This window comes from Dicentrarchus labrax, unplaced genomic scaffold, assembly GCF_905237075.1.
Source record: "Dicentrarchus labrax unplaced genomic scaffold, dlabrax2021, whole genome shotgun sequence".
Taxonomy (NCBI): domain Eukaryota; kingdom Metazoa; phylum Chordata; class Actinopteri; family Moronidae; genus Dicentrarchus; species Dicentrarchus labrax.
Window position 1 is genome coordinate 21,489,514 of NW_026136722.1, and position 18,007 is coordinate 21,507,520.

An 18,007-nucleotide genomic window follows, 5' to 3' on the forward strand; every position below is an offset into this window, starting at 1 on the left:
ATTCAGACTTTCATTCCATATATTCAGACTTTCATTCCATATATTCAAAGTTTCATTCCATATATTCAAGTTTCATTGCATATATTCAAGTTTCATTCCATATATTCAAGTTTCATTCCATATATTCAAAGTTTCATTTTATACATTCAGACTTTAATTCCATATATTCAAAGTTTCATTCCATATATTCAGACTTTAATTCCATATATTCAAAGTTTCATTCCATATATTCAGACTTTCATTCTATGTATTTATTCAATAATTTCCTAAAGGGCATGCCATAAATGTTTTTTTTAAACCAGGAAGTCCCTTGAGATTGAAATCTCTTTTCTGAGGGAGTACTGGCCAGGACAGCATACCAGTTATATAATGTACAAGGATACTTTGACATGAAACAGGAGGAGACAGGGATGAACTGCCTACCTGCCCCATGTGAATTAATTATAGCCTGAATGACTCTTGATATACTCAAGTGACTAACTCATGGTTAAAATGTGCAGTCGATGCACAGAGGACAATACTACAGTAACACATACAGTCATTATAACACATTGCTACAGAACTGTGGATGAAAATAAATCACAGTGTGAGTTGTGTTCCAAGGTAGTAGAGCTCTGTTGGTACTTCTACACTGTAAAAAAAAAAAACTAGTTGTTTCAACTAACAAAAGTTAGTGTCCGGGCTGCCTTAAAATTGAAGTTTGCTGAACTTGTGAAGATTAGTTGAGACAATTGTGTAATGAGTCAAAAAAAATAAACTTTTCTAGTCAAATAAACTTAACCTTTAGTTCACATAACTTAATCAAAATTCAGTTCCTATAGAATTCTTTAGTTGAGTCAACACAATCTTAATTTCTTTCAACTGGAATTCCAAAGCTGAAAATAATTAATCTACAGTTCAGTCTACCTACAATATCTAGTTTACCTAACTTTATGTTATGTCAACTTCATTATACATTTATATTTGAGTCAACTTTCATAATTTAGTTCTGCTTAAGATTAAATTTATACTACATATTTGGTAATTCTCTTTCAACTTTATTTTAGATTATGCTTAAAGATATCTATGGATAGATCTCTATAGGTTATTGGTTGTTCCAAAAAAACCAAATCAATTCCAGTTCTTCAAAGCTTTAATAAACCACATGGGCAAGGTAAACACATCAACACATCCCATCAAGTACAAAAAGCTTTGTCCCCAAAAACAGCACAAGCTTATGGGTAAAACATCTTCTCTTTAGAATGTGCACAAATGAGTACTCTCTACTCATAACTTCTGTCGCTGTCTTTCATAACATATACAAAATATAAAATAACCTCAAACCCTTGTAGACAGAAAGGTTATGACTAATGTCAACTTAGAAAATCGTGGAAAAGGTCTTAAATTCTTGCAACTGAGAATGTCAGTGACCATTACAATAATGGAACAGAACTTAAAAGAAAACTCTCAGTCTCAGTGTAGTATCTACACAGTTTTACGAAGAAGTCTATTCCTCAGTCCATGAACCCTTGCAGAGCAGTGCTCACCGCCGATGTTCATGAGAACCTTCTGAATGACTTCGAAGGTATATTGCAGCTCCTTCGGGTAGTCAATGTTCAGTGCATATAGGAGACCCATTAACATAGCTACCGCATGCGAGTTGTCTTTGATGCCATGCAGAATGATCTGTTCCTCCAGGACCACCGATATGTCAAGAAGATCCTCTCCTTATTTTACTAGGACAATGCCGACATTCATTCCCCTCGTCATGCTGTCCTCCATGTCTGTGGGCTTCACAAAGAAAGAAAAAAATATTTTAGTATTGAGTATTTTTTAGCATTCTTTAGTATTTGTCAAACCGTCTATGAGAACAAGAACATGTTTCGGCATTATGGCATGCCGTTTAGGAAATTAAATATATATGGAATGAATGTTTGAATATATTGAATGAAACCTGAAAACCGGAATGAGAACTGACGTCATGAAGGCACTGGCACCATCTTTCTTATGGGCCTATCAGCTTCTACCTGAAGTGTTATTTCCACCAACATCTCACCTTCAAGAATGATGCATAATGTTCTTTCAGCAATGTTTTGTTGAACATGATTACTCATAAGAGGGTGTCCTGGCTGGGGGCTTCGCAGCCTGGTGCGGCGACTGTGCTGTCCTCGGGCGAGGAGCTCTGCAGAGAGCGGGTCGCCGGGACTGGGCTGCCGGCCGTCTGGGACCTGTACAGCCAGCGCTGCAGGGGGAGGGTGCGGCACATCCTCTCTGGCTCCGGCCATCCCAGCTGCAGTCTGTTCACGCTCCTGCCGTCAGGCAGGTGGTTCAGGAGCATCCGAACCAGGACCAGCAGGTTCAGAGACAGCTTCTACCCGCACACCATCAGACTACTGACCTGCTGAGAGACCCTACTCGCACACACACTCGCCACTACTGTTTACTTTAAATAGAAGTAAAATAACATTACAATTAAGAGAATAGATTAAAGTGCATATGTTAAGAGATAATAAAACAAAAAACAGAAAGTAAACAGTAGAGTCTTAAACTGGCGAGTGTGTGTGTGTGTGTGTGTGTGTCTGTCTGCGTAGGGTCTCTCGGAGATGTTGGTGGAAATAACACTTCAGGTAGAAGCTGATAGGCCTAAACTAAAGATGGCGCCAGTGCCTTGATGACGTCAGTTTTCATTCAATATATTCAAACATTCATTCAATATATTCTAAGTTAATTTCCTAAACGGCATGCCATAATATGGTAGCCAAAATTGATAGGGTGAATAAAATGGGGCCAGTTTTCCACATGCATTGGCATTAAAACATTAACAGCTAGCAACAGAGTTTCATCAATTCATTCAGTAACAATAACTAAGCTTACCTCTGCAGTCCTGAGGAACTTTGAAGGATCTTCACGGAGGAAATACGGCAGGCCCCTCAGAATGACAGCCCTTTTTGTTTGGTTGGAATTCTGTTAAAAGACAGAATACACTATTAAAGCCACTAGCCACTCAAGTAGATGTGAGGATACCTCACTTTAATAACAATCTATGGATCAATTAAGTTCATTTCATTTAACAAGCAACAGTTTGTTCACTCTCTCAAAATGGTGCTCTGAATGAAAGTATATGAATGAGTTACAGAGTGAGACAATGAGGGAGAGATAAATTGTGCAAGGAACAGTAAGAGTGTGTGAGTTAGTGAGGTTGCTGCTGATAACAGTGCTACTACATGTTAGCATTAGTAGTTGTATAAGTTGAAAATATACAATCACCACTGACATGTTCTTCATACATCCTGAGAAGAAAAACAAACGACATCGTACATGCTGGGATTTCTAGTGTAATGATATCACCTGCAAAAAACAATGCATCTGAGCTGGGCTGAAACTAGCTCACTGTTACAACATCAATATTACTACAAGCTGCATTAGCTACTGCTAAGTTAGCAAAAGAAAGACAAGACAAAAGCAATTTAATTAACTCAACCCACATTGATGACAAACTGTGGAGCAGGCACCAGTTTGTTCCTGAGGAGAAACGAGAGTGTCTCCGTCACACTGAGCTCACCTGCCACAGAATCAGCTCGGCCTCGCGCTGCAGACAGGGAGGCGGGGTCACGCGCGAAGTTTAATGGATATCAGAGATATCAAGAAAAGGCTTTGAAAAATATAGTTTTCTCTCTCTTTTATTTTCAAATATCTTTTGATATAGGTTTTGCTGAGCTAGAATTTTGTTCAAAACGACATCTGAACAGAAGCAGGACCATCTGGTTGCTTCTGGTGATTAATGCAAATAAAAGGCTAAACATTTATTATAATATAAATTATAATTATATAATAATTATGTGCCAAACTTTTAGCTATCACTTAAAGCTAGCTATCTTAGTTACCTCAGATTCCAGCAGGGTAATCCAAACTACCGAACAGATTTGGATGTGGTGAAAGAGAGAAAATGGCGGGCAGCAGAAACGTTTTGTTTGGAGACGTTGAACGTGCCTACGTCAGCCAATGACAGAAGCGATTATCCGTACATCCTTTTGACTGACATTCTTAATTTCAATTGAATCATGTTTCTTAGTTTGAAAACTTTTCACTAGTTGAGAAGACATAAACACAAAATTCTGAGTTATCACAACTGTTTCAATAATTTGTAGTCATACTGACAATGAATTAGAAGTTATCATGACAACTAATTTTTACAGTGTACTGAGCTCAGTTCCAAACAGTGGACTTGCTCTTCAATTCTACTAGAAAATGTTGCCTTATTTAGCAACAAGGCTGCAGGGTGGAAATGGGCTCATATGTGCTGAATTTGGCTTATAATGTCCACTTTTTTAAGTACACCTTTCTAGTCATGGGAAGGACTCCCTAGTTGCCCCCAGAACTGCCTGAATTCTTTGTGGCATGGATTCAACAATATACTGGGAACACTGATGTTGTTCCACCTCATTCCAAAGATGCTCTATTAGATGCAATTTGGTAAAAAAAAAAAATTAGATGAAAATATTTTTTTCATATCAAGCAATGTCAATATATGTATCTGACATGACATACATTGATGCAGGTATTTCAGTTGCTTCTTACATTTTTTTTTTTTAAAGGTGGGGTCAGTCATTCTGGGAAAGATTATTGATTGTATCTTACCTAAGCCTTCGGTACCATTCTTTTTCAATGAAGAAATACGTTCTATTTCTGATATAACTGAGGTTAGCAGCACCTACACTAACCCCTTTTTCTCGAATATGTTGTCACACACACCTAGAGTTAAACCACCCCCATACCTCATGGTGTAGTACATGTGGTTGCACAACTGGTACTGGAATAGTGTGGACAACGAGACTTTTTGTCCCCCTACTTTTAGGTGTTAAAGTAACCTCTTCCACTGTCTTTCCGATGATTTATTTTGGCTCTGTTTTTAAGCTATAGTGAAGATACTGATACCAGATGAAACTAGATGCAACCATTACCAACTATATCATACTGGCATGGGTATTTTCAAAGGGGTTCCTTGACCTCTGACCTCAAGATATCTGAATACAAATAGGTTCTATAGGTACCCCTGAGTCTCCCCACACCCACTTTCTGCTAATCCCATGCAGTTTTAGGCAAATACCATGCAGTTTTTGTTTTTTGCCTAGTGTATATCTGCTGGGGTCCATAAACAGTATTGGGATTGCATAAATTGGGTAAGACTGGAAAGTAGAGACACTTGTTGATTCAATGAGCCCAACTGTATTCATGAGTGATGATGTTCCCATATGTAACCATTTCAATGTAGTGAGACCAGTTTTTGGGACTTGACCTCACTGTATAAAATGAGCTACATGCACAAACTAGAGGCCAAAGGCATCCAGAGGATGGATGGGATGGATATATTACCCACTGATTTCTTACCATAGTTTAGTTGCACAAAACCTGTAGGCTAGGCTGAGATTGAAAAGAAGTTGACATGAAAAAAATCCCCCAAAGTTTTAACATCATACAAAGCTGAATGCCATCCCCACTTTGAAACTCATTCTGGCACCATTGGGTTGAACACAAGCACATAGCTTGACGCACGGCAACATGAATTCGCCAAGGTTGGCGGTTTAATCCCCAGCCCCTCCCACTGCATGTCAAACTGTTCTTGAGCAAGATACTGAACACAAATTGCCTCAGATGCTGTGTATTGATAGTTTCTGTTTATGATGAATCTTTGCTGTATGAATCTATGTGAATGGGCGAATGTGATATGTAGTGTACAGCTCTTTGAGTGGTTGAAAGACTAGAAAGGGGCTATTATACAAGTTTGTATACAACCATTCGTGTGATCTCATGAGTCCAGCTGCCTGTATATGTCTACAGTAGTTATTAAAATTGAGTGTACATTAATATTGAGATATATGCTACCAACTATACAAATATATATATATATATATATATATATATATTTTATACATACATATGTCTATAGTGTGTGAAATGGTCATGGTTTACTCAAGTGTATTGTTGTGTATTATGTCTACTTTTAGGTGTGTGCGGATCACAGACACTGGCTTGGGCTACTTGTCCACCATGTCATCATTAAGGAGCCTCTATCTGCGTTGGTGTTGTCAGGTAACACAAACACAAAGATATAATAAAGCTTGAGAAGATGTTTACCATTTGTAAAAATCCCACACTGGATTTTCTTAATGTACATCTATTTATTATGTAGCAACTAAGAAAAACAACTTGGCATTGTACATGAACATTATTTGAAAAACTACTAGCAAGAAATTACATATTTCCAATAAACGGATCACAATGAAGTTAGCTGATTACATACTGACAGGGTGAACCTTATTGGACATTCTGTGTAGCACAACCTTAATCATTCCAACTTTTAGTTAGGCTCTAAGAATAGCAAAATAGTCACTGTTGGAGCTAGTTCCATCCATCTCATCACAATGTAGTTTTTGATTTTCTTTGACTTCAACACACTCTTGTAACTTGTTTACAGTATGTTTTATAATCCATCAGAGTTACCATCTAGGATTGTTGAGTAATATTGCAGTTCAAGCATAGAAAAGTCTGAACTGTATTATCCCATGACAATAATGTCACATTGACATAATTTCATGTTGATGTTTTGTTTTTTTGTCTGCTACTTCAGTAGTTCCCAACCTTTTCCCACCACAGTTCTCTCAGATAAACTCAAGTACCCCCTCATCAACACCACCAGTCATGTTCCAGATGTATTCATCTGAATTTATTTTAAACTGGATGTTATTTTACACTATTGACTATTGGATATTATTAGAATATTTTTCATACAGTTGAATTGTCATTGTTTTTGTCTTTGTTTGCATTTGTACTAGTTGGTTGGAAATAACTTCGCTACTGGATTTTACAACCTTCAAGCATTTATTTAATTGGACAAGTAAAAATGATAACTACAAGAAAATAGCCTCAACTTTAATGATTTAATGTGAATATTGATTTACTGACTTTATTATTTTATTGACTTATTGATTATTTATTGATTTATTAAATGATACAAACAATTGCCCTTTTACTTGTCAGTTGCACAGCTATAATGATCTATTGGAGTTTAATTGGAATACGTGTGTGTGTGTGTGTGTGTGTGTGTGTGTGTGTGTGTGTGCGCGCGCGCACTTGGTTGCAGGTACAAGATTTTGGACTGCAGCATTTGTTTGGAATGAGGAGTCTTCGTCTACTGTCTCTTGCAGGTATGATTTATCTGTCCATCTTTCTCCACAGAAAGTCCTTACTTTTAAAACAATTCTATTCTAACCACACTGAAACGCAGCTTTCAACATTCATCTTTAAAATATAAAACCTGGGTAATGAGTTATACATTGTAAGTAAATAAGCAAACATAAGCCTATATGTGGTTAAGATAGTGTATATAATAGTGTGTGTACATTTTATTTTGTGTTTCAGTAACTGATGTGACTTGAAATTCATCCACTGCACTCACCATAGTCCTTCACTGTATTCAGATCTATCTAGCTATCGAGGACCTGAGCAACAAAGATATAATTTAACAGAAAATGTGGCAGCATGAAAACATTATGAATGAAATCAATCAGTGGTTATTAAACACAAAAGCCTACTTGTTTTATATTGTGGTTTGTTCATCAAGTCTTACGGCTGTTCTATAAATGTGCTCTTTGTACAACTCGACAGCTGAACACTGTATTTAAGTGGATGTTAACACTCACCTGTTCTCTGTTGTAGAGCAAATATATAGTGCCATCTAGTGCCCGCTGCACTGATTTGATTTAAAAAATACAGTAGTATTATAGTGGTTCACACTCTTTTTCAGACACATATACCCACTATCCTGTCAGATGAAATCAGTACCCCTTCCTCAACCACCAGCCAAATGTGTTCACTGATTTTATTTGACACTACTGACTATATAAAAGTGGATAATATTAGAAAATATTTTTCATACAGTTGAACTGTACACTTACTTTTTAGCCATTTATCAATTTTTAGATATTTTTTTTCAATCATATACACATTTTTAGCTAACTATTACTTTTTGCTATTTCAATCCTTTATCCATTACTTTCAGCTAACTATTTAGACCTCTCTGCGTATCACTAACTAGTTTTAAGGCCCTCTCAATTGTATCACCAGCTGCATGTGTTACAGCTCACTCAATATGTTGATATATGTTTAAATTAAATAGTAATTTCTATTTTGTAAAATTAGTTGAGTTACTCCACAATCTTACCCCCTGGCAATTGCAGAACTGCACATACTCCTGATCACCGCCCTAGTTGACCAAAAGTCATCAATTTTGCACAGAAGACATCACATGAACTCTTAAAATCAATTAATCATTATCTTTTAAAGAAAATGCCAAACGTCTCCTAAAAGTTGTAAGGATTTGCTGCTTTTGTTTGACTCATGTGACAAATTGCCATGAAGTTCAATTGAATATCTTTCTTTGTTTTCGACTGTTGATGTGACAAAACAAGACCCATGAGAGAACCTCCACCAGTGCAGTAAAGAATGATCGGCATTACGCTCCCTTTGCGTTTGCTTTGCTGGACCAAACAATGGTGGCGCAATGCATAGAAATGACTGATCCTGTGGACATGTCACATGACATCACTGTTTTTACATTTTACACTTCGGCTCTCTTGCTACCTCCACTGCCGGCTGTAAGCAGAAAAAAATGCCAATTCCCCATTCTGTCTTCTGTCCCCATTTGTACCTTTCCCGCCTTGAACAGGTTGTAACAAAGGGGCTGATGATGTCATGTTGGGCTTTAGGATATTCTTTACATTTCACAAACATTAATTGATTATTCAAGAAAATAATTGTTATAGCAGATAAACTGTCTAACCTTTTGGCGGAATCAGCATCCTTCTTACCCATTCCACTGCTGTGCCCCCCCCCCATCCAGGCTGCCCCCTACTGACCACCACGGGTCTGTCTGGCCTCATTCAGCTACAGGAGTTGGAGGAGCTGGAGCTGACTAACTGCCCTGGAGCCACCGCCGAGCTCTTCAAATACTACTCCCAGCACCTGCCCCACTGCATGGTCATAGAGTAAGACCACTGACCCATCCCACCGACCAACTGACCGACCAACCGATCGCCATACTTCTACCTTCCTCCTCCTTACTCTTCCTCACTCTTTCCTCAAGACTGAACTGCTCCTACTGTACCACACATTCCTCATTACCTGTCCAGCCCCCAACCCCGCCCATCTTCCTCCACACCCCATTGAGCAAGACTGACCCACAGGTGGACAGAGAGGCAGGAAGGCAGATGATGGTACATGCCAGACCCAGAGGATGATGGGATGGCATTCGAGTTTTAATTGAAGAAGATGTTGGAGTGAAGAGCTTGGTGTGACGTCTTGTCTGACAGCAAGTTTCTTATTCAGAATGAAAGGTTTTTGTTTACAGAGAAGAGCTTCTCTAAAGACTTTGATGATTTTCTTCTGAATGGATACCGAAGGGAGCGACACGTGCAGATCCAGGAGCGGAATTCTGAAAAGGGAAATAAAGACTTTTTGTGTTTGAGTTGAAATGGTGGAACTCACACATGCACTCATACACTGTAAACACACTCACACACATACTGTATATGGTTAGTGAAACAAATGTAAGGTCCTCAAGACCACGAGTACTGACGTTTCAATTTCCATCACTCTGTATAATATAACTGCTGTTATTCTTTTTCTCAGAAGGTATCAAAAGCTGAATTTTCTCTTGTTTAGAGGGAGACACCATATGCCAGCTGGAGAAACAGGAACCATAAAGAACTAAACATGCAGTCCAGGAAGTGAATGACAAGGATGGAACTTCTCTCTTTTTCTCCCTTCCTCTGTGTGTGAAGTGTGCGTCATGGACTCACCGGTTCTGGTCTTTTTGGGATGCCCCCCACCTTTTTCCATTTCTGTGTCTTGAAAAAAATTGAGAAACAACAGTTTACAGTGTTGGAGTTGATTGGCTCATTGTTTCACATTTTTTCCCCGCTCTTTTTCCCCATTTTTGATGATTTAATTTACAGATCTGGAAGCTGCGTTGTTGTAAACTGTGAATGTTGTGATTTTAAAAAGGGAAATGTGTCGCTGAGGCAGTGCAACAAGCAGTCGGTCAAATTGAGAGCAGAGTGCACATAAAGCATTTAATGCCTGAGAGCTTCTGTGGAGGATAAAATGCAAGGCGACTGTAGGGCTTAAACTGGAAGTGATGACTTGATATTTCTGGACTCAAACTAATAAATAACTTCAATAATAATAGCAGAGGGAGGTTTGCAAGCAACCTTTCTATTGGTGAGGTAGTTTTGTCCAAATTGGGGGTACAGCTGATTTTGGAAATAAACTCTTGTTTCCATCCTTTAAATGCTAATTGAAACACATAATGTTTAGTGTTGAATTTGAACTTGTGTGGCCCTGAAGCTGCAAATGCGTTGTGTGACCCCCTTTTGTAAGGTGAGGTTACCTCAAAGGTAAGGGAGACTATGGGATTTCAGTATTTAATATTAGAGCAGTTCTTACAGTGTCCTACAGGCCAGGAGCTCAGGACTCTTGTAAATGTGGACGTTTTTAAGAGATGATTTAGTTTGTGGTAAATCTACAAATTTTCTTGCTAAACCAGAGTCAGAGAAACTCAGGAACAGCCTTTTTATGTTTATGTTTGAAATCATATTTAGCCTAGCTTAGCTCAATGAATTGATGTACATGGGATCAGCCATACAATTGTTAGCAGAAGTCAGTGCACTACATGTTTGAATTAAAAGTGACATTACAATTGCCATTTACATTATCACAGCAAACTAAGAAGTAAGTTTATATGAAACTAAGGAAAACTGGGCTTTGTAAGTACAAATGTGAGCTAAAGACAAGCGAAAGATTCTCCCATTTGTTGCTTCTCAACCTGTTACTTGTTGACTCTTCTGATGGGATACACTTGATGTAACAATGTGTGTCTTGGTGAGTGTTTTCTCTCTATAGTGAACAGCATTTTGCAGTAGCCTTTAAGACATGTTTAGTCCTGTTTTGTTGGGCAAGTCGGGAGGAAACCAACCTATGCATGGTTAGAAGCATACATTGATCTACAGAAACACTGCAGTGTTACAAACAGCAGTTTGAAATGTATTGTACGTAAACCTAAGCTTAAAATGTTAATGGGAACTAATGCAGCATACCACCTCTGAGAAAGTGTGAATCATCACTTCAGCCATTGGTTTGTGGAGTGCCGTTTTGAAGCCTCGAGTTCGGCATTATGGCATTATTGATACCATAAACTCATTAAGAAACTGTTTACTGAGCTAAATCAACAAGTAGGCTAATTTTTTATTACATCACATGTTCAACAGTTCCATTGGTTGCCCCCTCCTGGTCATTAGAAAGAATGCAGATTTAAGACACCGCATTGGCATCATTTTATAAATCCGAACACTCCATCCACTATTTATTATACAATCTATGCCTCTACCCTAAATCTAAATGACCATTTGAATAGATGCAGTCTGTTGTCAGGGGTACACAGTCAAGGAGGAGCTTATGCCTGAAAGGTTCACTGTCTTAAAGCAGTGGTTCTCAACCTTTTAAAGGTGTGACCCACATAATAATCGGGTTGATATTTGCGACTCCCCCATCTGCCCGAAACTCTTCATGCATTACTGGAATATAACGTATGAAAGCCACCAATGCAGGAACAGAGGAAGACAATTACTTTGCCCACAGACAGAGGAACAGACATAAGAAGCTTTAATTTTTTTAGATTTACTGAAATAATGGCACAGTCAACAGTCAAGATGTCTGCTTTAGGCCTAAAAGAACAATGATAGAAAGAAGTACATTATCATGAGGTAACTGGGCCTGTTAACAAGTATGACAGAAGAGTATAGCCTATAGTATATAATCCACAATATGTTATTTTATTTTACTCTTCACAACCATTTGATCACCCCTGGAAATTATGTTGCGACCCCCTTGATTCCCTTGTTGAGAGCCACTGTCTTAAAGGATAATTTTATCAGTAATACAGTGTATCCACAAAGCTAGTAGCTAAGATCTGGGAAAGCTACCGCCAGATCATCAGACAGGTTGTAAACAAACAGGTTAGTCACTTATAGACTTACATGGAAGAAGAGTTAAGGTGAATGGTAAGATAGATTCCCATTAGCATCAATTAACTGAGCTAAGCTAAGCTAAGCTTTGCACTCAACATGCATTTGTACTGCTAAACTGATACAGAAGGGCATCCGAAAGTTTGTATGACTATGGGTAAGAAGGAAAAATAGTAAAGTTCCCTAAAAACGAAAGTATTTATTTAACATCAATTATTGATGTTTCAAAGGAAAAACAAATAAGTTTAAAGCCAGTAGTCGTGTTTCTTTCCCGCGATCATCTGATATTAAAAGGAAATTAATGAGCCCAACAGTGAGCCGCTGTGCTGCTTTTTGCCTCTTACGTGTCCTCGGATGTGCTGACTGCCAACTGACAGGATTGGATCAGTGTCAGCCAGTATTAGGTTGTGCCAAATGCATCTGCAGCAGCGCATAAAATGTGGCTTGTTGCCTCTAGCTGATCGCTGACACACTGAAATGGACTGGGTGTGTACTGTACAGACACGGCAGACCATGCATGTTTTTAGTTGGTCTGCGTTGGCTCATTTCAGAGGTTGTTCTGAATCTCTTCTTTGTACATAAGTATATTTATTTATTTATCTATTTATTTATTTAAATTCATTTGTGTCTTATTTTCGTGGTTTATTTATTGAAGAGACATTTTTCAAAGGATTTTGTTTTATGGGACTTGCTTCAAATTTGGGCCTGAATTAGCTTATGCACTGATCACTGGTTTTGTTTTGTTTTGTTTGTTTTTCTGACATTTCAGATCCCTGAGTGAAATAATCTACCTATTACATATTTAACTCTTTTAGACACCAGTGACCGCTAACATCATTAAGACTGACTTAAGGTTTTTAAATCTTCATAATGCACAAGAGTATGTTTTCCTCTGTGCAAATGTGTGTCAACTTTGTATTGCTGTTGGGTCCATCATTAAGAATAAGGGTATAAACAATGGTGACAAGTTATATTTACTGTCATTGTCCTGAATGTGGAAATACAGAGTCTGATATACATAAAAGCATTTGAAGTCTGAGATTGACCTCTGTCATGGCTAAGCAATGTTTACACTGTCCATTAAAGTGACAAAGATCTCTGATTTGGTGAAGATGAGGAATCTATGGAAGCTTATTACTGACAAAATTATTGAAAAGGAAAAATAATTATTTGAAGAGGTTTTGAGCATGATTCAGCAAATTAGCTTTAGCATTAGCTCTGCGCTCACTAGCTATGGTTGGCTTAAGACTTAACATGGCAAGTGTGCTGAAATGCTGATTTTGGATTTGACTTTTATGCTATAAATGAAGGCCACCACCTGGAAGCATCACTAACTGATAGGTGTTCATTACTGTTTCCTTGTTTTTAGTTTGGCCATGGAATTATAAATAATTGGCTGCATCTGATAAAATTATTTTTCTTTGGGAGAACTAAAATGCCTAATTAGACGGAATAATTTATTCTTATTAGACAGAATATTTTATTTTAAATTATTATGTTGTCAGCATGCAAACAATTTTGATGTGAAAAAGTCAAGTCATTATAAACATCAATACCGCAGAGTTGGTTCTTTTGGTCATTCAATTTTATTTTCAGATAAAAATGATTTTCCTTTTGAAATACAATAATTAAAATTGAAATACAATGTGTATTGTATGATGGTGATTTTCAAAATGGTTTGTTTATCATTTTCTATATCATATAAGAAACATTTTAAATCACTAGAAAACTAAACTCTGATGACTGGATGTGGTGATTTACAAGGCAAGAGCGCCATGCCAGTGTGCCAGTGTTGCTTTAGCTCAGACTAAAATGTATATGTAATGGAACCATACACTGATATGACTTTAGACAAGGCAAAACAAGGCCTGAAATCACCAAATAGGTCCTAATTTGATACAACCATAATAAAACATTTGAGGGAAAGTCAGCTCAAATTACATTATACCATTCATAATTTCCTCATATTTGAACGTATCGTCATATTTTTTTAAGGTAGTTTTCAATGGAGTCCTGTTCATGGTCCCTTTTTGACCACGAAAGAGAAAAATCTTAATTGTTGTATTTTAATTAAAATCAAACAATCCCTTGGTTTTTTTTGGTTTTTTATAACCATTTCTGAAAAGAAAATTGAATGACCAAAAGATGGACTGACTGTTGTCAATAATGAATTTGTTTGAAGTGAATCATTTATTACCATAAAAACATTTTAAAATGTGTTCCACACAACAGCTCAGTTCCAACACTCTCAAACCCTCACTCACAATCTGATAACTGATCAACACAAATGTGTTTTCTGCTCTTTCAGTATTTTTGCTTTTAATGAGCTTCTGAAGGATTAAAATGTACGTTTACATATCATGAACTCTGACATGCACAGTCATGCATTTCTCAGCTACAAACAACTAACAACAAACCTTTCTAAGGTACATTTTCTAAGGTAAATAATCCCTGTCACTTATTTTACTGTCTACAGTCTTTGGTCTACATCTGTCACCATTTTGTTACAACCCTTGTACAGCACAACTTTAAGTAAGCAGTAAAATAAATACTGACAAGTTTACTGATAATGTGAAATTGGCAAAATTTGTGTGATTTGTTTAGCCCACCTGTGCCTGTACTGATTTTACTTTGACTGAAGACCACCTTTGCACTGATGACCAGCTTGGTGTTTGTGGTACATGCAGATGTTATAAAGTTTTCGAAAAAAGCATTTAGTCATACGATCACATCACACCAATATGACTTTTCACAACTACAGCCAGTCAAGGACCAAATACAGCATCTAATGCTGACAGAGTGACTGTTGACCTGAACACAGTACAGAGGCGGGTTTTTTTGTGGGTTTTGGCTCCTGCCACCCTGGGGCTGAGTCACCTAACGTTAGCTGCACAAGCAAACTAGCTAATGGCAGCTAAGATTACCATTTGCAGCTGTTAGCTTGTTTTAGCAACAAGTTCATCAGGAAACTCTGTAAATCTCCTTGGTAACGCTGTCGTTATGATGTCCTCTGTCTGTCTCAGAGGCTATGTTCAGTCCTGGTCCAGCCATGTTCACTGGGAGGTTGCTGAGTCCAGTTCCATAAAATATGATCCAGTTTCTCCAAAATTACTGATAAAGTTGTGCTTTGGTACATTAATCAGTGAGGCTCAGCCCCCACAAACACTCCAGTAACGCTCCAATATTAAGCCATGCTGCTGGCAACTAACTAATGAAACTTCACTCTGTTACTCTGCTCTGCTACTAGTTGAAGATTGATTGACAAGTCGATGTCATGATATTATATTACATGTAAATGGTAAATGGACCTGTACTTATATAGCGTCTTTCTAGTCTTCCGACCACTCAAAGCGCTTTTACACTACGTGCCACATTCACCCTTTCACACACATTCACTCATCAAACAGAAACTAACGCATTCATACACATTCACACACCGATGCACAGCATCAGGAGCAATTTGGGGTTCAATATCTTGCTCAAGGATACTTTGACATGTGAGAAGGAGCCTGGGATCGAACCAACAACCTTCCAATTAGGGGACAACCTGCTCTGCCTCTGAGCCACAGCCTCCCACACGTGGACTTAAAGCAAATGAAATGTATCATTGGAAAGTACAGGGTGGCACCACATTGGTTACACATCTAATGACAATATGTATCTTTAGACCAAATATTCTTAACTCAAGGTCTACTTCCTGTACAATCCTTTTCTGGAGCTCTCAACCACATCAACCTGTTCAGTTACAATCGAGTGACCTAGATATAGGCACTATGGTTCACAGTGAACAGGAAAATGATGGTAAACTGCAACAATTTGTGAAGGCTGACAGAAGCAAGAAGACCAGAGTTCACAGGGAACCCTCACAGAGTAAAATCTCACATCAAACATCAATGCGCCTACACAGAGCACAGCAGCAGGTCTAGTGGGTACTCCAGGCCAACAGGTACAAAGGCTGAAAGGGTGGATAATGAGAATCCTGCCCTAACTTAAGTCTCTGAGCCTCTGCCCTTAGCTATGCCCATAGAAGCTGGTTGCATTTCCCACTAGCTCAGCTCCGGTTTAGGCATGATACTGCTTGATACTGGTTTCCCAGGTCTGGTTTTCTCCATCAGCATTTCTGTCCTAGACTTGAGAACGTCCTCCTCCCATGGTCCAAGCACCTGTGCTAACAATGTGATATGTAATAATAATAATAATCTTCCCCGGAGTTCTTGTGCTTTCTTGTCTCGCAGGTTCTCATGGATCCTGGTGGAGCCTCCTGCCATGGTCCTGCTTGACTACAATTGCCAATATCACTGATATTAGTGTTATTATTATATAATAGTATTATTATAGCTATGGTTACTGTTGTTGCTGTTGTCACTGCTCATTGTCCCCCATCGTTGCTGTTGTCATGTTCATCATCATCAGTCACTACTATTAGTGTAGTTGTTGCTACTGTTGTTGATGTGCACCTGTCTGTCTGTGTCTCTCTCTCTCTCTCTCTCTCTCTCTCTGTCTCTCTCTCTGTCTCTTTCACCCCAACTGGTCGAGACAGACGACCACCCACCTAGAGCCGGAGGATCTGTCCTAGGTTTCTGCCTTTTAACAGGCAGTTTTTCCTTGCCCTTGTCGCCAAGTGCTTGCTCATGGTGGAACTGTTGGGTCTCTGTAAATAATGTTATAAAGAGTTCGGTCTAGACCTGCTCTATTTAAAAAGTGTCCTGAGATAACTTCTGTTATGAATTGGCACTATACAAATAAAATTGAATTGAATTGTATTGAAATAGTATTATCCAGTTTTATCAAAATCAGTGATGGTTCAGGACTCACCTGATCCAGCCCTAACTATAAGCTTTATCAAAGAGGAATGTCTTAAGCCTACTCTTGAATGTGGAGAGGGTGTCTGCCTCCCGAACCACAACTGGAAGCTGGTTCCACAGGAGAGGAGCTTGGTAACTGAAGGCTCTGGCTCCTGTTCTACTTTTAGAGACTATAGGAACCACAAGTAGCCCAGCATTCAGAGAACATAGTGTTCTAGTGGGGTAATCCCAATCTGGGAAATAGGCGTCGCCAAAGCTTCATTAGGGGGTCGAGAGGCCTTCTTGATTTTGAGCAGTGCTAGAAAAATAAAAAACAGTAGGTCTGTACCTCCGCCTTAAGTTCACTTCTGTCATGAAATGTAAATGTAAAGTAAATTGTCGAATAGAACAATGACGAAGCATCAGAGACTGGAAAACATGAATTTGTCAAAAAGAAAGTCTATTAAGTCTGTATGATTCTTAATCTTTTTTTCATGTTCATCATCATGGCAGCTCCTATCATTGTTGTAGTTTTAGTGTGTTTTCAGTGTGTTTTTTGCTATTTTTAACTGTTTTCTTACTTTCTTACTACTTTGTTCACGTCGCCTAAATACTTTTTTGGCGTTTTTGAGCACTTTTTATTTTTGTTTGCACGGGTCTCCATGGCGACGGGGAGTCGCATTGTTTACACCCGCGACCAGATGATCGCCCTGAGGACCCCTAGCATCCTGACCGGAGAGAGACCCTCCATACCGGAGGAGCTGAGGAGACGGTGAGGCTGCAGAGCGGGGGTTAAACGGAGGATGAAGAAGAGGAGCTTTAAACCCTACAAACGTGGCTACACGAGCAGATACCGGACTCCAACGTCACCATTCCCGGCTTCCAGACGGTTCGAGCCGACAGGGACACCACCGCGACCGGCATGAAGAAAGGAGGGGGACTGTCCGTGCTCATAAACAACAGGTGGTGTAACGCCGGGCACGTCTGTGTGAAAGAGCGTCTGCAGCCCGGACATCGAGCTCGTCGCCATCGGACTACGTCCATGTTATCTGCCACGGGAACTTTCCAGTGTTATCACCATCACTGTCTATGTTCCTCACAGTGGTCTTCATCATCACCATCACTGTTTACATTTATGATGTCTTATTTATTCTCCTGTACAGC

The 18,007-nt window shown here is 38.7% G+C and overlaps 1 protein-coding gene across 1 annotated transcript in view; it reads left to right on the forward strand.

Annotated features, from left to right (window-relative positions):
- fbxl16 (F-box and leucine-rich repeat protein 16) overlaps positions 1-14,636 on the forward strand; it is a 53,892-nt gene extending 39,256 nt beyond the window's left edge. Inside the window, exons 5-7 of the mRNA XM_051386920.1 lie at positions 5,985-6,069; positions 7,121-7,184; positions 8,879-14,636. Of these exons, the coding sequence (XP_051242880.1) occupies positions 5,985-6,069; positions 7,121-7,184; positions 8,879-9,027 (298 nt within the window). The 3' untranslated portion in view covers positions 9,028-14,636. The remainder of the gene's footprint in view (positions 1-5,984; positions 6,070-7,120; positions 7,185-8,878) is intronic.
- Positions 14,637-18,007: the final 3,371 nt, after the last annotated feature.